General features: G+C 47.9%; 1 protein-coding gene across 3 annotated transcripts in view; it reads left to right on the top strand.

Annotated features, from left to right (window-relative positions):
• Positions 1–210: 210 nt before the first annotated feature.
• Positions 211–24,614, top strand: part of ATL1 (atlastin GTPase 1) — a 211,039-nt gene continuing 186,635 nt past the window's right edge. The window contains exon 1 of one of the 3 annotated variants that reach the window (XM_085626991.1): positions 211–689. In XM_085626991.1, the coding sequence (XP_085483117.1) occupies positions 413–689 (277 nt within the window). In that variant the 5' untranslated portion in view covers positions 211–412. The remainder of the gene's footprint in view (positions 690–24,614) is intronic. The other 2 variants (XM_085626990.1, XM_085626989.1) reach the window with 2 other exon arrangements.

Raw genomic sequence — 24,614 nt, 5'->3', positions numbered from 1 at the left:
AACTACTTCTCCAAATCTTGGCGGAGTCCTACATTTATATGAGGGCAAAAGAAACATTACTCCCAGCAGTAGAGACCTACGCACGTGTGTGTTATCAGTGCACATGTGCACTTGTGCAAGGGCCGAGAGCCCGTGGATCTGCGTCTATGCCTGCGAGTCAGCGGGTCTGTGCTAGGAGATGTGCTCCTGTGCAGGGCCTGTGAGTCAGGGCTGTGCCAGCAGCAGTGTGTCACTGTCTCTTGCTCCAGCACGCGCCAGTGCACATGTGCTAACGCGCCGAGGTCCTTCTCCGTGGCTCTGTGCTGCTGGGTGTATCAGTGCACATGTGCTCGTGTGCAAAGGCTGCGTGCCGGTGGCTCCGTGTCAGTACCCGCGCGTCAGTGGCTCGGTGCTCCTGGCTGTGTCAGTGCACATGTGCTCCTGTGCCGGGGATGTGTGTCAGTGGCTCTGTGTGACTGGCTGTGACGCCAAGGTTCGTTCTCGGGGTCGCGGTGCTGATGCTGTAGCTGATGCTGTGGGCGCTGAGCTGCAGCTAGCGGCTCCCTCCACCCTCGCAGCATCCCGGCCAGATCCCGCGCCCGAGGAGAAGGATCCGCGCAGGCCCGAGCCCGCCCGCCCCGTCCCCAGCAGAGACGAGCAGAGCGGGGCGGCAGACATGGCCCGAAGCCGCAAGGAGCGGAACAGCTGGGGTAGGTGCCGCGCCGCTGGTGCTCCAAGCGCATCCTTCCGGTACAGGATCGGCATCCCTTTCTCCCCGCCACAGCGGTACCTCCCTCCCGCCCTCCATCACAGGCAGGCGGCGGCCAGGGGTGGGAAGCGCAGGCAGCCACCCCTTCGGCTCAGGGCTGCCCTGGCCTAGACTGCGCCTCTGCTGACCTGGGGGTGCTTTGTGATGTGTGCGTTTGTGTGATGCCTACGTCTGTTTTACGATGTGTCTTTCACTGAGGCAGACAGACCCCAGTGCAAATGCCCCACTGTTGAAGGAGTCAATCCCTGGCTTTGCGACGTACCCTGGCCCAGCCCTTGCGGCCTGTGTGAGACTTTCACCTGAAACCTGCACATTTCCCCGCAGGAGCAAACACTTAGCGCGCTCTGGGTGTTTCCCGGCAGTGTGTGCAGCATGAACCCTCGCTAGAAGATGTCTTGGGGAGCTGGCGAGGCACGGGCCTCAGCAGGCGGACAGCTGCACCCTCCCGGACTCCTTGCCCCCCCCCCCCCTCTCCCCACCTGACCCTAGGGACGCCACAGCCCCTGCCCAGAGGGGCTCTGCCGCTCTAGGGGGACCCGAAGGGGAGCTCCAGTCTGCAGGTGCTATTGATAGACAGAGAGGAGGGACTTTGGCAGGGAGAGAGGGCGCGGTGGCGCTGTGCACCGGGCTGCTCCGGAGGGGTTATACTCTTCTGCATCATGTTGGACAAGGAGAGGGTGTGTGTGTCTGGGGGTGGCAGGGCGTGTGTAGGGTGGAGCGGAGGAAGGTGGTAAACACCTGAATGGGTACTCGCTGGGTTCAGCACCTTGATGGGGAGTGGGGCCTCTTTGCCTCTGGTGTGAAGGAGTCAGGTGAAGTTGGAGGGGTTAAGGGCGGGGTGGTTTCACCATTATGACAAGAGCAAGAAAAAGGCGCAGTCATTGAATATTCCTGCCATGACTGAGGGTGGAAGACGGGCAGTGGAGTATCAAAGGCACCATGGGTCATACATAATGCAAGCCAGGAAAACAGGCCACCGATCCCTGGTTTAGATAAAAACAGCTATATTTGGGGTTGCGATGGGCCCCTCCCACCCCTGGACCCCGGAGCCCTTGCACCTGCTGCACTATTGAGAGCTGCGCCCCTGATGAGGGCCAGGGATCGGGAACTGCTTGCTGCTGGGGTGGGGAGGTGTTTGGGTGGGATATTGTACAATCTTGGGACGGAGGGGATAGCACAGGGGGCGTGACGGTCTTAGGCCGTCAGGGTTTTGCGCCATGTGAAGGTTATATTCTGGCTGAAGCAGGAGTGAAGGTTACGTTTGTGGTTGGAGCAGAGGGTATATTTCCGGCTGGAGAAGACACCCTTTGGTGGCACATGTGATGCTTCTGTCTAGGGCAGGAGTTGTGTTATGCTATTTAATTGGCACTGTAGCGCGCATTCTACCGAAATTGTATGGCCTCGTAGCTAAGTCCGGGGTGGTATATTCCTTTGATGGTGGAGGGATGGGCAGGTGGCATTGTATATTCTTGAGGGGAAAGTGGGTGGAGCATTAGGCGTTGTCTACAGGTCGAAGACCTATTGTTTGAAATACAATACATGGAGTGGGGTTTGGTGAGCCACTTGTTCATGATTGGATGGCTTGCCTGTCTATCTCAGTTCCCTGCTCCTCATTCAATGGCTTTTCTCCGTATTCTGCGTTTCACCTGCCACTGGGACATTTCACCTTTTCATTGTCTGATTGGATGAGTTGTATCCTTCCGCTGCTGGTATGAGGAGATTATGTTTACCTGACTTTCACTGACTCCAGGAGAGCTCGTTACTTTCCTCACTCGTTTTCCATCGCTGCCTCTCTGCCCCCAGTTTTATGTTTTCACTCTCTCCCCAGCTGTCACCTACAGACAGCTTTTAGCTGTTTGTTGTCGAAGACCTATTGTGTACATACCATTTTAAAGTGTGGGCTTCGATTCAGCCCATTGCTCATAGTTGGTTGACTTTCCTGTTAATCTCACTTCCTTGCTTCTTATTCTGTGGCTGGCCTTCCTTTGCCACTGGTTGTCCCTCTCCTGGAGCATATGTTCCTTACCATCTTTTTGATTGAATGACTTGCATCTTTTATTGATTGGCAGGGAACTACTTGTTTTTGTTTCTTTAAGCACGCCATGGGAGTGCATGCGTTTTCTCCCCCACATGCCGCTTCTCCCATCACATCTATGACCCCCACATTCTTCATGTTGCTCCAATCGTCCCTTGCTGTACCAGCCCCTCCCTGTCCCGTTCTTTTTTTCCTAACACTCCTCATTACCTCCTCGTCAGCCCTCCCCGTCCCAGGCCTAACTACATGAGCATAGCTCTTCCCACCAGAAACTCCCAAGCCACTCAAAACCCATCCCTTCCCTCCTGGCCACACCTACACTCCGAGGGGCATATAGCCATGTGACCCACCTGCCCACAGCCTGTTTGTTTTTAGGTCTCGCCTGACCCAGCGCATGCGCTGGTCTGTCAAGACTCATTGAGAGGGCTCCAAAAAGTGCTACCAGGCCAGCCTAGAGCTACAGTGCATGTGCGCGGGCGCGTGCTTTACCGCGATTACTTTCACTTTTGCGGCCTCACGGCCGCTTTGATATTTGATCGTGATCACGATCGCCATCACTTTCACTTTCGCGGCCGCAGGGCCGCTTTGCATAGACCATAGGTCTCGCTTTTGGGACCTTATAAGTATTTAGTTATGCAACTGTTGCATGGCTAAACACTTATAAGGTCCCAAAGGCGAGACCTTTGGCTATGCCAATGCTTGTTTCTACTGGAAAGCTGTTTCCGTGCTTGTCTCCTCATGGGGGAGCCTTCCGCCTCCCGTAGGTAAGTGTGTGGCGGTCTGCCTGAGCAGCCATCGTTCTGCCCTACGTGCCTGCCTGGGTGCGTTTCTAAGTCCCTGCTGTAGCGGGACTCGGGTGTTGGGGACCGGGCTGCCTGTGGCGTGGTTTCGGTCCTGCTGCGGCTTCCCCTCTTCCGGTTGGTTCCCTGCTCTAGCGGGAACACCCAGGAGGTAGGGGAGGTGTGTGGGCGCGGCTGTGCCTTTCTCTGCACGCTGAAGGCGTGGGGGTAGGTCTCCTCCTTGGAGGTCTTCTGCTTGTGGGGCTCTCGTTTGCAAAACGGAGTTGCCCACTGTTTGGTCTGATTTACTAAGCATCGGGGGTTTTGAAAGGTCCGGCGGGGCGCTGTGGGCTTTTAGGTGCCGTGGCCTCTGGTTTGAAGTCCGGGGAGCGGCGGGTGCTGTGTTTTGCGCCTGTTTAACGCCCGCAGGGCAATTACCAGTGGTTCCCGGCAGTCTATGCACTTGGGTCCTCCAGAGTGGCTGAGTTTATTCATTAGGTGCGCTGGGTTCTGCGCCTGGTGTTTCGTTCTGTCCTACTTGGTTGGGGCTGTGTTCGTGTCTGGGGGGCCTTACCTGGAGTGTTCTCTCTCGGGGAGGCTTCTGAGGGCACCGTCCGCTTGTTTTATTTACGGCAGGGGCCTGCATGATTAGTAGTTTTATACTTTGCTCCGTTGTCTCTGATTGGCCTCCGGTACAGTTGGGGATTGGCTATAAGTGGTGGTGTTTCACTGATTGGACCTTGAGGCCTTGGTTGATTGGTCAGGGTATTTATGGTTGTGTGGTTTCTCTGATTTACTGTGTCCATCATGGAAGGTTGAGGTTCTGTTGTGCTCGACGGTGAGGAGGAGGTGGTGGTTGTTGGGCATTCCACTGCTCCTTCCCTGGCTGAGGTGCAGAAGATGATTGAGGCTGCAGTGGCTGCGGCTTTTCAGGCTTGTGGTCCCCCAGGGCCTAAAAAGCAAAGGTTGGATGCGTCGGCGGAGGTCGATCCGGACATTGATTCTGAAGATGAGGTGAAGGGTCGTTTTGTTCAGGGCGCAGACCTTCGCTGTGTTCTGCAGCATGTTCGGGACAATTTAGGGTTCCCTAGTCCCTTGGAGGGTGGAGAGTCTGAAGACTTTTTCGCCAATTACCTGAAGAAGGAGCCGGAGAGCCTCCCCATTCATAAATCTGTGAGGAATGTGCTGGTGGGGGAGTGGAATGATGTTGACAAACATACCTTTCCCCGGTTTCTGGCGAAGAGGTATCCTTTACAGGGGTTCGCAGAGGAATTCCCAGCTGTGGTGAAGGTGGATTCCCGGCTGGCTGGTATGGCATCTCAGAGCATGGTGGTGTTGGAGGATGCTGTTCCTTCGGATCCTGGGGACAAGCGGGTTGAGGGGGCCTTGAAGCGGTCCTTTGCTGCCTCTAATCTTGCTGTCTGGTCTGCTGCTTACACCAGCTATCTGGTTCAATCGCTTCTAAAAGACTGTCAGGGTATTTCTGAGCAGTTCTTGCAGGATGAGGATCCCTCAGAATCTTTTTCCTTGTTGGAACAACAGTTGCGTTTCCAGGCGGATTTGTCCTTCGATTCCCTGAGTGCAGCGGCGGCGGTGGCTGGGGCCTCTGTGGCTGCTCGGCGGCAGTTGTGGCTTAAGTCTTGGAAGGCGGAAGCTGCTCAGGAGGCTGCCGTGATGAAACTTCCCTTCACGGGCGCTAAACTGTTTGGGGAACCCCTGGAGGCGCTGATTAAAAAGACAGCTGAGGATAAGAAGTTGTTGTCTCCGGTTCGCTCTTCTCAGAAGGGGAAGTTTGCGAGTTATAAGCACGCTTTTGGGCAGGCTTTTCAATCTAAGATGGCGGCCCAGCCCTTTCGTGGTAGGGGACGTGGCCGGGGTGTCCCTTCCTTCCACAAATCCCGGGGTCAACAGGGGGCTTCCACTTCTGCAGGTTCCACCAAGTCGTGACTGTGGAGATTTCGGGGGGGCGGCCTGTTGGGGGTCGCCTCAAGTCTTTTTTTCCTGTTTGGGAGGAGTTTGTTCGAGATCAGTGGGTTCCGCAGGTGGTCCGGCTGGGCTACAGGATCGAATTTGGAGTTCCTACAGTGGATGGGCCCGATTCACAGAACTAACTTAAGACAAAATCCTAAATTTACTACCATTTTGGTATTCACAGAAGGCATTTACTCATTTTGGTATTCACAGAAGGCACTTACTCATTTCGGTATTCACAGAAGTTAGGAGTCCTAACTTTAGGCAGTTTTGTAGTAGTATAGTTAGGACTTCTAACTTTAGGACTCCTAAATGCCTTCTGTGAATACCGAAAGTCTTAAAATTAGGATTTTTCCCAATTTAGTAGTAGTAAAGTTAGGACTCCTAACTTTAGGACTCCTAAATGCCTTCTGTGAATACCGAAAGCCTTAAAATTAGGATTTTTCTCAGTTTAGTAGTAGTATAGTTAGGACTCCTAACTTTAGGACTCCTAAATGCCTTCTGTGAATACCGAAAGTCTTAAAATTAGGATTTTTCTCAATTTAGTAGTAGTAAAGTTAGGACTCCTATCTTTAGGACTCCTAAATGCCTTCTGTGAATACCGAAAGACTTAAAATTAGGATTTTTCTCAGTTTAGTAGTAGTAAAGTTAGGAGTCCTAACTTTAGGACTCCTAAACTGAGAAAAATCCTAATTTTCAGACTTTCGGTATTCAAAGAAGGCATTTAGGAGTCCTAAAGTTAGGACTCCTAACTTCTGTGAATACCGAAGTGAGAAAGTGTCTTCTGTGAATACCAAAATGAGTAAGTGCCTTCTGTGAATACGAAAAAGGTAGTAAGTTTAGGATTTTGTCTTAAATTAGTTCTGTGAATCGGGCCCGATGTGTTCAGGACTACCCATGTTCCCAGATCTCGCTTGAAGTGTCGTGCTCTGATGGACGGAGTCCGGGACTTGGTTGCCAAAGGGGCTGTGGTGAGGGTGCCTGTGAGTCAGCAAGGTCGGGGGTTTACTCGATCTTGTTTCTGATCCAGAAGCCGAATGGGGACTACCATCCTGTGCTAGATCTGAAGGCTGAGAATTTGTGTATCCCTCATCGGTCCTTCAAAATGGTGACTCTGCAGATGATTCTACCCTTCCTATCGGTGGGGGATTTCCTGGCTTCTCTGAATCTCCAGGACGCCTACTTTCATGTGCCGGTGCACGAGGCCTCACAACGGTTCCTTCGTTTCGGTTTGGGGGTGGATCATTACCAATTCCAGGTATTGCCGTTTGGCCTGTCTGCCTCGCATAGGGTGTTTACTAAGGTGTTGGCACCCTTGGTGGGTTTGTTGCATGCCCAGGGGATCCAGGTGTTCCCCTACTTGGGCGATTGGTTGATTTCTTCCTCTTCTTTTCTGCAGGCTCAGGCACATTCCCTGGAGGGTTGCAGGCTCCTTCAATGGTTCGGTGGATTCTGAACTTACGTGTTCAAGGGCTGATGTCCGCTACTGTGATGATTGTTCGCTGGGCCGGTTTGCACTTGTACTCCCTGGTGAATCATGTTCTGAGGCATTGGGATCCGGCCTCTCTGGATTACGAGCTGTTGATTCTGGGGGGTGTGACCATCACCCGGGAGTTGTCCTGGTGGCTGGTGGAACGGAATCTCTTACAGGGCTCGCCCTTTATGTCGCAGGAGAGGTTGGTCCTGACGACAGATGCCAGCGAACTCAGTTGGGGGCGGTTTTGGCTCAGGAGTCAGTGCAGGGGCTGTGGTCTGTGCTGGAGGCAGGCATGTCCTCGAATTGGAGGGAGTTGAAGGCGGTTCAGTTGGCGTTGGCTCATTTTTTCTCTTGGGTTCTCCAGAGGGATGTCTTGGTGCGGACAGACAACACTGTGGTAGTGTGTTATATCAACCGCCAGGGAAGTGCGAGAGTGGCCTCCCTCAACCTGTTGGCTCACCACATCTGCATGTGGGTGGAGTCACACTTGTTGTCTCTGAGGGCTTTGCATCTGCCGGGGGTTTTGAACTTGGAGGCGGATCCCTCCCTGTCCGACATGTGCCTGATGCAGGAGGTGTTTGGTTGCCTGATGACTCGGTTCGGGGTTCTGGTGGTGGACCTGTTTGCCGTTCTGGGGAACGCCTTGAGGGAGAGGTTTTGCTCTCTGGTTCGCTCGGAAGAGGTCCTTCCGGTGGGAGGGGGGCTTGCTGTATGCTTTTCCCCCGATTGCTCTTCTTCCACGGGTCCTGCTGAAGACCAAGCTGGATCGGGCCTCGGTGGTCCTGGTGGCTCCGGAGTGGTCCAGGAGGCCTTGGTTGCCTCTGTTGTTGAGGTTGTAAATGGGGCCTTGTTGGAGATTGCCAGTGGTCCCTTGTCCCCTGTTGTTTCCCCCTCTGTCTCTGGAGTGTCTGGTCCGCCTGCGTCTGGCGGTTTGGCTGTTGAGAGGATGAACCTGGTGGCTTTGGGGTGTTCTCCTTCTGTGGCTGAGTTTATTCAACGGTCCAGGCGCCCTTCCACTCTTCGGTCCTATGCCAGGCATTGGGGTCGTTTCAGTCTCGGTGTTCGGCTCGGGGGTGGTCTGCGCTGGAGGTGGATCCGGTGCGTGTCTTGGATTTTCTGAAGGATGGATTCGACCTGGGTCTGGCTGTGTCCTTGCTGCGGGCTCAGTGGGCGGCTGTTCAGGCCTTTCGGGGTTCGGACTGTGAGCCGGTGGTTCTCCTGGTGTCCAGGTTGTTGCGGAGTTGTTTCCTGCAGAAGCCTGTCTTTAAGTCCTTTGCGCCTAGTTGGGATCTGCCTCTGGTTTTGGGGGCTTTGCAGGGGGCGCCCTCTGAGCCTCTGCTTGAGGTATCTTTGTGGTTTTTGACAATCAAGGTGCTTTTCCTTGTCGCTATTACCTCGGCCCGGAGGATTGGTGAGTTGGGCTCCTTGCTTTGTTCTGCGCCCTTTTTGCGTTTTTTTCCTGATTGGGTGGTTCTGCGGCCTGATCCTTCCTTTGTTCCAAAAGTTCCTTCCTCGTTTCACTGCTCGGAGGATCTGGTGTTGCCTGTCTTCTGTCCGGATCCTCTTTCAGAAGTTGACGTGCGGCTGCACTGTTTGGACGTTCGGCGGGCTCTGGAGGTGTACTTGCTGCATACTAGGCCTTTTCGTAAGGTGGATTCCCTTTTTGTGACCTTTGGGCCGGCTGGTCAGGGTCTGAAGCCTTCTGGGGCTACTCTCAGTCGTTGGCTGCGCTGGACTGTGGGTGCTGCGTATGAAGGTTGTGGTGTGTTGGCGCCTGGCTCGGTTCAGTGGCGGTCAACTAGGGGGGTGGCTGCTTCCTGGGCCTGCTTTCAGGGGACTTCCATGGCAGAGATCTGCAGGGCTGCTACCTGGAGTTCTCCTCACACTTTTATGTCCCATTATCGTTTGATGGTGGGTGGGACTGAGTCTGCTGGGTTTGGGAACGCTGTGTTGCGTTCTGCTCCGGTGGTGTGACTTTTATCTGTGCTTTAATAATGTCTGTTTTTGCCACTGAGTGAAGCCGATTCGTGCTTTGGTATCTGCTCATGTAGTTAGGACTGGGACGGGGAGGGCTGACGAGGAGGTAATGTCCGGTTACTTACCGGTAATATTCATTACTCCGAGTCGTAGCCCTCCCCGTCCCAGTCCAGGTTCCCATCCCTCCCTCCCTGTTCCGCTTCTTGTGCTTGGTGGTACAGGATGTGGGTAGGTGGGTCACATGGCTATATGCCTCGGAGTGTGGGTGTGGCCAGGAGGGAAGGGATGGGTTTTGAGTGGCTTGGTAGTTTCTGGTGGGAGGAGCTATGCTCATGTAGTTAGGACTGGGACGGGGAGGGCTACGACTCGCAGTAATGAATATTACCGGTAAGTAATCCAGACATTGACAGCCCAGTGGTATTGACTTGTTTCCTCCCATAATTCTCCATCATTCTTCATCCCATTTTATTTACATCTTTTTTTCTTCATTTTTTTGAGGGTTCGGCAACTCTAATTTGCTAGATGGCTGCTCCTTTTGTGCATTTTTAAAACAAGCATTTGCAATGCAATAGGTCTCGCATTTACAAGGGTTTAAGCTATTGTCATTTACAATGGCAATAGCTCCAACTCTAGAATAGGCAAGACCTATCTCACTTCAAAGAAGTGGCCGTCATTGACCGGGGCTGCTTGAAAGTGAAAGCGAGCATGGCGCACTGAATGTAAGGAAAGCACGTCGTGCCTGCAGTGGGAGAAACTCATAAAAGAAAATAGTGCTTATAGACTACATAAGGCATACCATGTTGCAACAGAAGTAAAAGAGCCAGTCCTCACGGGCGGTTACAAATGCAGACAAGGCGGTACCAAGGAGGGACTAACAGGCCTAATAACAACTCGGAAGCCAACGTTTACACACGACAATGACACAAGCCAATAAAAAATATGGGCGGAGAGTGGGCAGGGCCTCAAAGCCATACTCCAGTACTGCATGCCTCGCAGCAGCGCATGCGCTGCCCAGACTCGACCTTAAAATGTTACCTCTTATAAATGGGCACCTGTAATCTTGTAACAATAAATTAAAATCAAATAGAAATGGCTGTCAAACGTAATTTTACCCTCATGAGTATGCATGGTAATGCATGCATGCATATATGTCATCATACTATTTTTTATTTCAGCTGATGTTGTTCAGCATTAACAATAAATAAATAAATAAAATGGACTTTGCTGTGTCAAGATGCACATGTATGTGTACATGTGTTGACACATGCTCACTTATACAGCTAGGGCCAGCTATTTTAACTTTTGTTTTGCCTATGCTGTTCAAAATCAGCAATAAACACTTATTTTTAATTTTGCTGATGCTGTTTAGCATTGGCAAAAAGGATCCGGGCTAGTCAAAAGTTTGGCTAATGCCTTTCAAAGGCGAGACCTATTTTTTTTGACAATGCTTGTGCTTATTGTTTTTGTGTGGGCCCAGCAGCCCTTACTAGGCTGCTCACTTATGGCTATTTGTGCTGCATCCTGCACATACTTTCTTTCTTTTCATTACTAATTAGCTGTCTGAAAAAGGCAAAAAAATAAATGCAAGATGGCTGCCATGCATGAGCACGCATTTGCACATACCAGTGGCCATCTTACAATGGTTTTGGTTATAGCTTGACAAAAATCATTCCAAGAAGGCTGCCTGTGCTGATTGAACTGAGATTGGTACGCCACCCCAGCAAAGTTTCTGGCAGTTTGGCATATCAATATGTATTTTTCATTTTAATTGAATTTGTCTGGATTTAGTTATCGCAATATTTTTTGACAAAGTCTCATGAGTGGCACTATGGGCAAAGTGGCCCATTGAGTAATCCCCACAAACCTCTTAAGAGCTATACAATTACTCTATATGGCTACTTGGATGCATGTCAAGCTTGGAGAGGGCCAGACAATTTCAGAAAAGAATACCCTGTGAATGGACTGAAGCAGAGATGCATCTTGGCGCCACATATATTCAACCTTTAGATTGCAGACTTACTGACATGACTGAATAACCCAAACATCCTCCCCTCCAAAGATGAGGGGGAAGCAACTATTTAGTCTATTAAACGCTGATGATGTAGTCTTGCTCAGTAAAACATTAATTGGTTAACAAAGGGTCCTTACTACTTTTTCACATTATACAACGATAAATACAATGGAAATGCACCTGAATAAAACAAAGGTAATATTAGGAAACAATTGAAAAAATCAAGCCCCTTGACTATGAACAAGAAACAGATTGCCACAGACGCAGAATACAAATACCTAGGCATAGTATTTGATAACAATTTCATTGTGTATTGCATGCCTATAAGAACTAGTCAAGTCAAACAACTTTATTCGGTGCAAAATGTACCACCATAAAAGCATTCTAAAAGAAGAGAACAACCATCACAATTTAGAGATATATAAAAAAAAAAAAAGGATATACAGATAAATTTAAAACAGCAAAAGATCATACTCAATTCGATAGATCAAGGTACACTACAAAATTGCATGGTATGAAGTGCAAATAAGCAAAATAGCATATAGTTTTTGTACACAAAAAGTGCTAATGCATATCCCAATATAGGGTACAGTACAAGCTAGTCAGAAAGTCCTGCATCATATAGGTACAGAAAGTGCATAGTGCTGATATATGTACCTGAAGACAGTACATGAGATGACTACATGGTCAATAACAGATAGATCAAGGCAATAAGAAATGATGTTGAATGCCCCGATGCGGGACATAATAAACAAGAGAACCTAAATCATGCAGAGGCATAAAGTGCATTGTACCATCATGAATCCTAATGAGCAAATCATGAAATAACTACATACACTCTTCTAACTCATGGGATGACAGTGCTTCTAGGTAGGAGTAGATCAATCTTCTTCTTATTGCAATTGCTAAAGGATTTGAAATTAAAAGATTTTAAAAATTAGATTTAATTAATCAATAAATAAGATTTCAGAGAGGAGTCATTCTAGAACTTTAAACACGAAACACAGCAATTGTAAAAGTTTAAAATTATTGGTTAAATTGCTCGATCTAGGAGCATTAATTGGATATTTTGATTTTCCTTTAATATTTTTTGGCGCTTGTTCCATGCACAACCTAAAAACTTGGCACACCGCAAACCAGTGATGGAGTGCCATCTGTTTTTAGAATTCGGAGCGCGGCTAAGTGCTTAGTTATCCCAAGGTTTCTGCAAACTGGTTTTAACCATCTTGCCCTTGCCGATTTATATGCAGGGCAGTCAAAAAGGAAATGGGCAATGGTTTCCTCCGGGGCAGGGCAGCATGGGCAAGATTGTAGGGGCGGTTTTGATGAATTCCATTTAGCTGTGAATGAATTTAGAGGTAAAGAACCTAATCTAAATTGGATGTACAGGGTTCTGTCTCTTGGGACTTGAATAAAGTCCATGTATGGTTCAAGACAGCTATGTTGTTTATGGGAAAAATATTCCTCAGTTAGTTTCCCCAAATGGGGCATTCTCATTTCCCGTTCTGCTACCCAGTTCCAATAGATCGATTTAAGATCTTCTTTTGAGGGAGGAATCTGGCTTGCCCATGCCTCAGACAGCCCTAAATCAATGAGCAGTTTCTTAAGATTCCCCAACCATTTGACTTTGTTACCCATATCCAGTGACATTACCTCTGAAAGTGCAGCTGCATACCTAGAGAGCTCCTGTGTCCGCCGGAGGCGTGCCCAAAAAAACAGGGGACGGGACCTGGTGATATCGCTAAAGGAGCGCCTACCCATGTCATGTAAAATTGGTCTCAAGGGAGTACTAGTAGGAAGTGAAACTAACTCTCTGTAAAATTTGTGTTCGGACTTAGAGATATCATCTGTGTTATCAAAGCCCCAGAGCTCCGCACCATATAGGGCCGAGCTCACTGCTTTGCTCTCATAGACTACCAAGGCAGGAGCGACCGGAGAACTTCATGGGGATTACATTTATAACCCTTTTATGAATCCAATAGGGTCGATCATTAGAGCCTATTCCCAGAGTCATAAGCGCCAAACTCCTTCCTACTATTACATATGGGGGCAAATCACCATTGTGAAGGAAAGCAGATCTGCTTGATCAAATCATCTGCAACGCGTAGAGACACCTCTTTTGCCTCCCAAAGAACGCATCACCTAATCAAATAAAATTGGAATTTGGGCCAGTAAAATGAAGTACAACACAACAAGAAATATATATAAAACATGACATAAACTCAGGTGATCACACAGACAAATAGTTGGTCATCTGGTTTGGATGGAAATAAAGAACTTGAGAGAAACAAATACCTCTGGAACCTACCTCGAAAAAGCGTTGCCCAACTTACACATCCAAGAGCTCTGGGCACCGCCTGTAAGTTTCGGCATATTGGAAAAAAATCATTGAACAAAAATTTTAAATCCATATCACGTTTTGAAAATAATACTTATGTTACTAATTACTTGGTAAGCCTACCTTTGTAAAACATTTTCAAAATACTTGAACCACAAATTAATGTCCTAAAGGTTTGGGAGGTTTCCAACAGGTGACTCAAATCCGCCCTGGATTAAACCACTGGATAACAATAACTGCAGGCTGCACAATTATAAATCAGAAACAATCCTGCACATCATGTGTGTCTGCCCTGCCTTAGCAGAAGAACACAGAAACTTCCTTCGCATCATTTTGCGTCATGTTCAACCAAATGGAAATCCGTACCTGCTGACAGGCACTAATTCTATGTTTAAACATCAGATTTACAAAATTCATCACACAAGCAGAAAAGACGTTTGGGCAAATAGGAGAGCAGCACAAACCACAAACTCGCTTCTTGGGTGTGAGAAAGGCTGCTTTATTGAAGACAGGGCACATCACAACAGAAAACCTAGGCCTTTGCCTTACAAAATCAGACCTCCCTATGCAACAAATCACCTACGGTCACTACTCCCCACCCCTAATAATCCTGCTCCCCCTTTGCATCTTTATTTTACAACTTAATAACTTCTAACTTGCTGTTGAATTGATGAACTTTATTCCCTCAACACTTTAGCCTACATCTATTAACATCTAAGGATCCTAAATCATAACTTTTAATTTCATGCTTCATCCAAGTGTAAGTTAATTGCCATCCCCCATTGTCCTGATTCACCTAAATCTTAATCTAGAACCATGGCATGCTTTCGTTCTTGGATCTTACTTTTTAAAATCGGATTTAAATAAAGGAAGAAGTTTTCTCAAAAAAATTGACTTGAAAAGTGGCGGATCTGTCTCTCTGTGGATGCACCGTTCAATTTTTTCTTTCCTAGAACCATGGCAACTTAAACTGCCAACTGCCTTGCACTTGCCCCAAGCGACAACCAAATACAACAAAATTTCCCATTGCGCACCTGTGATCAACAACAACAGCCTTTGATAACTGAAAACGATTAAAGATGAACCTCTAATTCTTGTGGAGGGAGAGTGGGAAAATTATTTGCTACGCACCGGCCACCATGTCACTTTACAAAAATGGTGGCCGGGGACGTGAAAATGGGCAGTTTTATTCTGGGCAACCAGCCTCAAAACCTGCCCAAAGATAGCCTTCATGAGGCCTGGGCGGTCTCATTTGCCAATTTCCCATGGGGGGTGGTGGGGCGACCCTCCCAAGGGTGGCTGCCCGCCAAGCCAATGGGCAAATAGCGGAGCAGCACAGACCACATACTCACTTCTTGGGAGACGAAGAAATGTATACGCACCAAATGGAGTCACGAATGTTGTTAAATCTTGTGAGTCTTTAGATAACGACACCTGGTGGTATGCTGACCTCAAATCAATCAATGAGAACCACTTGGCTCCCCCAAGGTTTGCCAGCAGTTCTTGGATTCTGGGCAGTGGGTGGCAAGGATAAGAACTGTTTGCTACTGCTGCCTTTAATTTCTTGCTATTTTTAAATTGTTGGAGTATCTGCTCCTTTTAAAAAATTGTACTTGCTTCGCCTCAATAATTTTGCTGTCACTGTCACTTTGTAATTCACGTTCCCCCGGAACTCCGCATTGCCTGCACTTTAATAAGAGTTAAGCACAACTCACCATTCGGGTGATTTCCACGCCGCCTCACGCCCGACCACCATCTTAGGTGTGGGCTAGAGACGCTGACAAGACGTCTCGGGGGTTAGCGCTATACTCTTTGTGAGTGCCTTTAGGCAAAGACTATATAGGTGACCAGTTGGCGAGAGCGCTGGTTAGGATAAGAACTGTTTGCTGCTGCTGCCTTTAATTTCTTGCTGCTATTTTTAAATTGTTGGAGTATCTGCTCCCTTTAAAAAATTGTACTTGCTTCGCCTCAATAATTTAAAAAAAATCTTTGCTGTCACTGTCACTTTGTAATTCACGTTCCCCCGGAACTCCGCATTGCCTGCACTTTAATAAGAGTTAAGCACAACTCACCATTCGGGTGATTTCCACGCCGCCTCACGCCCGACCACCATCTTAGGTGTGGGCTAGAGACGCTGACAAGACGTCTCCGGGGTTAGCGCTATAGTCTTTGCGAGTACCCTTAGCCACACACTACTAATAAGTCCAGCATGCAAGCGCGCAGCGGCGCGCCGGAGGAGCGCCAGAGGAAAGCCCGTTTGTGCCCGTCCGAGCCAGGACGGGCCCAGGGGCCACCCCCCCTGGCCGACCACGTATATACTCGCCCGATACTCTCAGGTCTCTCAACACAGGGAATACTGTGTTAGATGGGATAACCCTAGCCAAACTACGGTCAGAGGCTTTGTTGCAGGGAGAGGATGTACTCACCCATACCAGGACCCAAGGCCTTATAATTGCAACGTTAAATACACGCTCTCTGCAAAAGCATCACTTAGAGGTATTCTCGCTTCTGGCGGAGGGCGATTTAGACATCCTTGCTCTCTCAGAGACATGGCTGGGCACGTCATCGACATCTGACATGCTAGCAGCCCTGCCTCCTGATTTTGACGCGCTTTGGTACAATCGATCTAATGACAGCAGAGGGGGAGGTGTTGCCATCTTGTTTAAAAAGAGTCTTAAGGTGACACAGATTGTAGCAGAAAATTGTGCTTGCGCAGAGCTGCTAGGGATAAAAATCTCACTTAAATCCTCATGCATCCTGCCGCTGCTAGTATATCGCCCACCTCAGAGTTCACCTGAATTTAATGACACCTTTTTTGAACTGCTGACAGACTTGACCTCTAGATATAAGTCTCTTATAGTGGTAGGTGACTTCAACTACCATTGGGATAAGGTTCCCAGAGAGCCCATTGAGACAGAGTTTGAAACTATTCTCTCTGCTCTTAACTTACAACAACTAGTAATGGGTCCTACCCACGTGAAGGGCCACACACTTGACCTTGTTTGGTCCTCCCTGTCCCTTATGGAAATAACTGAAGTTAGCCCTTGCATTTGGTCAGATCATTTTCTGATCAAGTGCTGGGTTCCGGGAGATCCCTTGCCGGCTGCATCAAAGCAAATGCGGAGGAAAGTTCGGTCTTGGAAGAAGATTGAGGCCGACTCCTTAATCTCGACCCTGCTCTCTTCTCCCCCCCCCAAGACGACACAGACGAACCTGGACTCTGACACTACTGCCCTGATGACCTGGATCCGGGCCGCTTTAGATAAGCTTGCCCCGGAGCGAATGGAGAGGACCAGAACAAAAGGAAAGGGAGCCCCATGGTTTGACGCCTCACTCAAGGAAAAGAAGCAAGCCCTCCGCAAGGCGGAGAGAAGGTGGAGACTCAACTACTGTCCAGCAGAGTCACTAACCTTTAAATCACTTCTTGCTAGTTATAAGATGGACATCCTGGCGAGGAAATCCGCCTTTTATGAGAACAGAATTAGGGAGGCGACAAACAAACAAAAGGAGACCTTTTTGATTTTAAGGGAACTTACGCAGCTGGGCGAGAAAAGTCTTGCGGGTGATCAACCCGATTGCGATACCTTTCAAGGCTTCTTTCTTCAGAAGGTACAGGACATCTTGATGGATATTACTACGATCCCAGCTGGACTGCCTTTGCCATCCTGCTCAGATAGTCAGCTGCAAACTGGGACCATGAACAGCTTCCCATATATCGATGAAAAGCGACTGGCGGAGCTGGTTGGCCATGTCAAATCAGGCTCTAGCACAGATCCCTGCCCCCCGAAATTTTTTAAATTGGCCTTGCCTGGTATTCAGCCTCAGTTGCTGAGCTTACTGAATGCCTCACTAGAAGCGGGCTACCTTCCAGCCCAGCTGAAGGAAGCTAGAGTCTCCCCACTCCTCAAGAAAGCGGGAGCCGATGTTAAGGTACTGAAAAACTGTAGGCCTATCTCCCAGCTGCCACTCCTGAGTGAGATCTTAGAAAAACACGTCCTGAACACCTTAGCCAGCTATCTGGTGGAACACCATCTACTCCATGCCAGGCAGGCTGGTTTCCGGCCACAGCATAGTACAGAACTAGTTATGGTCACAGTCACCGATGAGCTGAGAGTCAGGGCAGACAAGAAACAGCCATGCGCCCTGATTCTATTAGACCTGTCGGCGGCATTTGATACGGTCAGCCATACCATCTTGCTGGACCGTATCGCTAAGCTGGGGATAACAGGACAGGCGCTCAAGTGGCTAGAATCCTTCCTGTCAGGACGCACTCAGAGGGTTCAGATGGGGGACCAGCTGTCAGGGATTAGTGAGGTGATATGGGGTGTGCCCCAGGGGTCCGCACTCTCCCCCTTACTTTTTAACATCTACCTACAACCACTGATGGAGGAGCTCATGCGTAGGAATTGTGAAATCTTTAATTACGCAGATGACACTCAGCTGCTGGTGCAGCTGGAAGAAACAAGGGAGGCTCAGGAATCAGTGAGGAACTTGCTCAGATTCACGGTCAATTGGATGACCACCAACCTCTTGAAGGTGAATGCTGAGAAAACGGATGTACTGGTACTCACCAACCAGGCTAATCCTTGGGGTGATCTGTACTGGCCCCCAGAATTAGGAAAAACTCCTACTCCTGGTACGGTGGTAAAAAGTCTAGGTCTAAAGATCGATGCAGATCTTACCATGGCCCCTCAAGTCTCGGCTGTGGTAGGCTCCTGCGCGGGTGTGTTGAGGCAATTACGCAAGCTGACTTCTATTCTTTCAGCCTCCACCCTACAAACCATCGTCTCTGCTACAGTCATCTCGAGGCTAGATTATGGCAACGCGCTGTATCTTGGTTTGCCACAGAAGTTGCTGAGGAAGCTGCAGGTCGTGCAGAACGACGCAGCTAGACTGATTTTTTCTCTACCGAGAAACTCACATGCAACCCCACTCCTTTGGAAGCTGCACTGGCTGCCTGTGAAGTTCAGGGTTCAGTTCAAATGTCTCTGTGTAGCCCATAAGGCACTCTTTGGTAAAGCCCCAGAGTACATTAAGCAGCGCCTGAGAAGGTATGTTCCCGGCAGAACTTTGCGCTCCGGTCAGGCCTCCAATCTGACTCAACCCAGATTTAAACTAAAAACTAAAGGAGGCAGAGCCTTTTCGGTGATTCTTCCGCAACTTTGGAAGGAGCTACCGGCCAGTCTGAAGGAAGATTCACAGCTACTTTCCTTCAGGAAGAAACTGAAGACGTATCTATTCAAAAAGGCAATACTTCCGGCCTAATCAGAGATGGCAGAGGGTTACGGGGTGACAGTATGTTATGTTCTCTCTGTTTAAGCGCTTAGAGACCGGCGGTGATAGGTGCTATACAAAAACTTTATAACATAACATAATAATCCACGATTATGTTCTTGTTGAGTGCATGCAAGTCGGCACACAGCCTGATCTCGCCGGATTTTTTTCGTGCAACCACAATGGGGGCCACCCACTGCGAAGAATCTGTGAGCATTATAATCCCTTGTCACATACATTTTGTACATTGAGTTTAAGATCCTCCCGGACGCTCATGGGGACTGAGCGCACTTTATGTGATACTGGTTGTGCTCCAGGCATCAACTTAATATGATGCTCCACACCTTTTACTTTTCCTACCTTTTTACTAAAAACAGGTTTAAATTCATCAATGATGTCATTCAAATAATCCATGTCCCCCCCTGTTTCTGGAAAATCAATGTTGCATACAGGTAATTCCCCCAACTTAATTGGGTTTTCATCTCCAGGGACTAAATACAAACCCATGCGTGCCAAATCCTTCCACCCAATTATATCTTTTCCTTTTTCAGCGACATACATTTTTGTCCTAGTTTCCCTCCTAAGACTTTGTACAACTCCTGAAAAATAGCCTAACATATCGATGTCTTTCTTGCCAAAAGCTTTGGGATATACATCAGATTTAAGTAATTCTTTACCCTTCCACCATTCAAAAAATGTTGTGTCTCTCAAAATGGTTATCGGCGATCCGGAATCCGCCAGGACCTGTAAAGTAATGTTATCAATTGAAGCTGAACATCAAGGACCCTTAATACAATAGTTTCCACAATCTAATGTTACAATCACATTGTTCAATGAATTTGAACATGTATCGACCTCTGTATCTATGCTTTGGACATTGACGGTTTTCCTAGAATTCCTGCAAACTCCTTGGAAATGACCTACTTTTTTGCATACAACACATCGTTTATTAATGGCTGGACATCCCGGAAAATTACCAATGTGATTCCTCGATCCACACCATTGACAGCTGCTAATGAACATTCATTTTCTGAATCGTTAGAAGTAATTGAATTGATCCCAGTCTTGGTATCGTCTTGCATAACTCTACTAGTAATAGTTGTTCGCTCAATACTCAGGGCCAACTCAATTACTTCTGACAACGGGGGATTTTTATAACTCAAAATTCTTTCTTTGATTTTACGGGATGCACAATTAAACACAAATTGATCCCTAATGTAGTTATCAGCTAGTGGACCAAAACCACAAGTGGTAGCTAAAACCCTGAGAACAGAAACGTACTCCTCCACTCTTTCATCCTCTTTTTGTTTGCGTTTGTAGAAGTTGTGATGTTCTAGCATAATGTTTGGTTCTTCTGCAAATTGTTTTTCTAGACGGGCGACAGCTTCCAGATAAACGTTCCATTGATTATCTCCTGAATGAGATGGTGGAGGTGGAATAGGAACTATGCTGTCGAAGATTCTTTGAGCCGCTTGAGCAAGACAACCAAACAGTAAAGCAAATTTTTGTGCCGGGGAATAATTAATAGTGTCTATAGCTACTAGATAGTTCACAAAAAGTCTGAACCATTCGATCCAGTTAATTGGTGGACTGCCCGGTTTACTAAGAAAAGCTGGCGGTTGAGTGATTTTTTGAGTATTTGCAGCCATGGTGGAATCTGTAATACTGGTGATCACGTAGAAAGAAAAAAAAAAGGAATAAATAAATGTGTGTTATTATAATCTTTACCAGTGTGATCACGTGCTTGTCACCGTGAATAAATGTATATAAAAATAATGACGCGTGTATCGTCGTGATATAATCCTGTGACACGCTGAAAATTGGCCAATAGCTTAATCTACTTTACTCTGTAAATAAATTATGCACAGAAATGATGTGTGTGTCATCGCAAGTAATCAGCAACACGCAGGTAAAATAATGGGCAATGATGAGCTTTGTTTCATGGATAAATTATGCCCAGGAATGACGTGCGTGTCGTCACGGGTAATCGGGTGACACGCGTAGTAATTAAAACATAGTCAGCCGCATTAGACGCGAGCTGAAATGCTCCAGTTGAGTTGCAGGCAAGAATGTCCCAATTCAAAATGGCATCACGTATGGTAGCATCGTGACGTCAGCAGGGACTGAACAGTTCAATCTGATTACGTGTGCTCCTTAACTCGAGGAGGCTCTCGAGAGGAATGCGCAAGTAGAGCAACGCTTCAAAGCAATTTCTCTGTAACGTACCTTTACTGATCTTCCGGGCTTATTACTGGACCTTACTCCACATCATCTGAAGTCCGACCATCGTTGAGAACAAATTTCGGTTACTTTTGCAGAGGTAAGAGGATGTGTCCGTCAGTCCCTTAGATGCAGCCTTCAGAGAAAAGTTGAAGAAACGTGGGGGCTGATGAGTGGAGCTGTTCCCAGTCGTCGCCAAATTAAATAAGTCAATTATTCTTCTTGAATGAAAGATCGAAGTTTATTTAATGAGTAAATTCATCCACCCATCACACGGAGCGTACACTTGTCAGATGATCGAACGGCAACTGACTAAAGCCATTCGAACACTCTCACAACAGTGCTCCATGCGAGAGCCACAATTCAAATGAACATAGCAACATAAACAATACATTAGGCATCACACGCCTAACATTCTTGCATGGCGCGTGATACCAACTAAAATAATAGAACTAGAACTAAGTAACCCATTACAGCCCTCCCGCTACGAATCCTGGGTTGACTCCGCCAGAGACCCTACCACCAATTCAAGCATCCTTTCTCACCTATGGTCCATATTCATGCCAGCATCAATGTCTTGAACTTGTCTGTTTCCGTGGCCAGCCCATGGAACGTCTCCCATTGTGAACAAATCAGAGAATCCGCAATGTCATTATCCACCACTGGCACATGCCGAGCCTTGAATACCACATCATGTCTCAAACACCCCATCACAAAGACTCTCAGCAGTTTGAGCACCTGCTCATCCATGTAGTCTACTGACTACATGCAGCACAGCCATGTTGTCAATTTGGAACAGTACCTTCATGTGCGCTAATTCTCGCCCCCAGAGGGTGACTGCTACCATCAATGGGAAAAATTCCAGGAAGTCGAGGTTCCTGCCCCCTCTCTTCCAGTCCACAAGCCACTTCTCCACACACCACCTTCCCTGCCAGTGTCGTACTTTAATATTCGGGACCGCGTAGGGGACAGGGCCCTACCCCTGTCTATCTTGGTATTAGCGAACCGCAAATGGTAAATGCGGCACGTACGAGTGCTTTATATATCGTTCTAGCTATGAATGCACTGTGTACACGTTATTCTGCTTCACTACGCGGGTTCCATTTTGGAAGCAGTGGCCATCTTGTCATTGCCCTCACATAGGCTATAATGGAGTAAATACGGGCCTCACAGTACATGGGCTTTCCCTCTGACTTCTCTGTGACCTGGGCAGCTGGCTCTGCTGCCGCGGGTCAAACCGGTCTCACGAGCTCCCCTTCCTCCGTCCACCTGTGATTAGCATCAGGGTTTGACCCGTCATAAAACCCTTTCATCCTACACAATCCTCCGGCTAATCTCTTCCACACCTGCTTGTTCCTGCTTTATGACTTGTTTCCCAAAACAGGAGATGCTCATGTTTATTGGGGGGTCTATTGACATACGATGTGGGATCTGAACCTTACTGTGTAAATCATTGTGGGCTGGCCGAACTGGAATGTGGGATGGTCATCATGACTCTGCTTTTTCGTTTGTAATGTATACCTTTAAATGGCCATATCGTAAACCAAGGAATGTGTGCCTGGAGCATGATATTTTGTACTTAAGGAGAAGTCCGTTCCTATGATTTTCAGCAGTCTCCTGAGAACATACACGCTGTTGTACTTCTAGGATACCTGTAATTGGTCTGCAGCCAATAAACGATTCTTTGACTTCACCCAGAAGACTCTGTGTTTCTGTAGGTCCGGAACAGGGTGAACCCAGAAGTCATAGGGTGTGTGCCCCTGCACCGCTGGGTCTAAAATACCCAGTACTTCACCAGTACACCCAGAAGCACTCTCCTCCTGTGGCATCGGAATATATCTGTGCTTCTCAGTCATATTCCTTTGGGGCCACCATCGGGACGCCATTGATATTCTCCAAGAATTTGCCCACATCCGCAAATCCGCCTCTGCTCTTGCCAACAATCTCATGTGGTGATGTAGCAGTGACAGCCCTGCCAAGGACAGGCTGAGTTGTCTGCAACACGTTCTCCCTGTCCTCACAACCCTAAAAGCGAAGTTGAGGTGGCCTTGCAATACCTGTACTTCCTTGATAGTCACTTTCTGTTTTTGTACTATAACATTAAGCAGCAGCTAAATGCATACTTTTTTGTCCACCAGGAGGTGCACTTTCATAGATACTGAATCCAGTTCAAAGCCCAGACAGGAGAGCACTGTGCTCGGTCCCACAGTTTTTTTCCGGGGGTCATCGACACCCCTAGGTCACCCATGATTTCTTGAAAACTTGCCAGCTGTTGTTGACAGTCCGCAGAACAGGGTTGTCCCACAAAAAAAGAAATCTTCCAGATAAAGCTTCACTGTAGCATTACCCATGTGCCACGTGAAAACCCTTTGTAAGAATGAACTGAATCACAGCTTTGAAGAAAGATGTAGATTGTGGTGCTATGGGTTGGAACAGGTGATATATCAGAGTCGGAGTTGCCCACGTAAAGGTGAAAATATATGGGGTGCTTGGGCTAAGTATAGAGGCCATTGGTAGACACCATAGGAATGTTTCACACTTGCTTGGGCGAGGTGATGGTATTGTATACTCCAAGAGAATGAGGTTGTCTAATAGCCTGTAACTGCGATGAGTTGCTCACCATGTACTGCAAAACCTGTGACACATGTCTCTCCTGCTATGTCAATTTGAAAATGATGTTGAGCTGAAGCCTGTATTATGTTCAATAAAAGGATGTTTTAAAAAAAAAAAAGAATGAACTTAATCGCTCAAACAGTGCACAAGAGATGGAGAAACCCATGTGAAATGCTTTGTCCACATACCAGGACCCTTCAAACTGTATCTCCAGCAACTGGAAATCCTCTGGGTGCACCGGTAGCAGCTGAAAAGCTGACTTGAGATCACATTTTGCCACTAGGGCCCCAGGGCCCAGTTGTTCCACCAACGTTAGTGCTACCTCTACTGACGAGTATGAGAGCTCCTCCCATGTGAAATCATTGACAGAACTACCCTCTGGATGGGACAAGTGCTGCATGAGCCTATATTGACCCTTTTATTTTTTAGGCACCACACCAATTGCTGAAACAATCAAGTCCAACGTCAGCCATCCATTCAATGGCCCCTCCATCCTGCCCTCTTGAAACTCCTTCCTGAGTTTGGCCCTCACCAGCTGTTTGTTTGACTGCTCTGACTTCACGTTCTCCACCCATCGTATCCCAGCCTAAACCCTCACAAAAGCATGTACTCAACAATTCTGCGTCTTTTCTGTTATGATAGTGATCTATCCAGTAGTCCAATTGCCCTACCTTAATTGGCGTATGAGCCTTGTGCCATATTCCCCTGCGCCCACACCCTCCTCTGTTCCCTGTGACCTGATTGCCCTGTGCACCAGCCACTGTATCATTTTCCCATAATAGTGGCAGAGGCAGCGAAAATGGCCAGTTTTATTCTGTGTTACCAGTCTAAAACCCAACCCAAATGTAACCCACATCAGGCCGGGGCTGTCCCATTTGCCAAGTTCCCTGGGGGGCAAAACTCTTAAGGTCGGTTTCCCCCCCACAGCCCATGATAGAGAAGTGATTCTTACAGAAATAGCAATTTACGCAAACTATGCTTTTGTAGCGTCCCCTGTTTTACATCATGGCTGACTCCCAAAAAAGTTGCCAAATATACCTCATGCTCACAAGTTTAGTATTAAAAGACGTGAAGAGGCACAAAATAAATCTAGAACCTGCCAGCAGTATATATCATTGAATAAACACATAGTGGTTCTACTCATAGAGGTACCCTATGAGTACATTGACTG

This window comes from Triturus cristatus, chromosome 9 (genome assembly GCF_964204655.1).
Source record: "Triturus cristatus chromosome 9, aTriCri1.1, whole genome shotgun sequence".
Taxonomy (NCBI): domain Eukaryota; kingdom Metazoa; phylum Chordata; class Amphibia; order Caudata; family Salamandridae; genus Triturus; species Triturus cristatus.
Note: the sequence above shows the minus strand (reverse complement) of the source record. Positions and strands in the feature narration are given on the sequence as shown.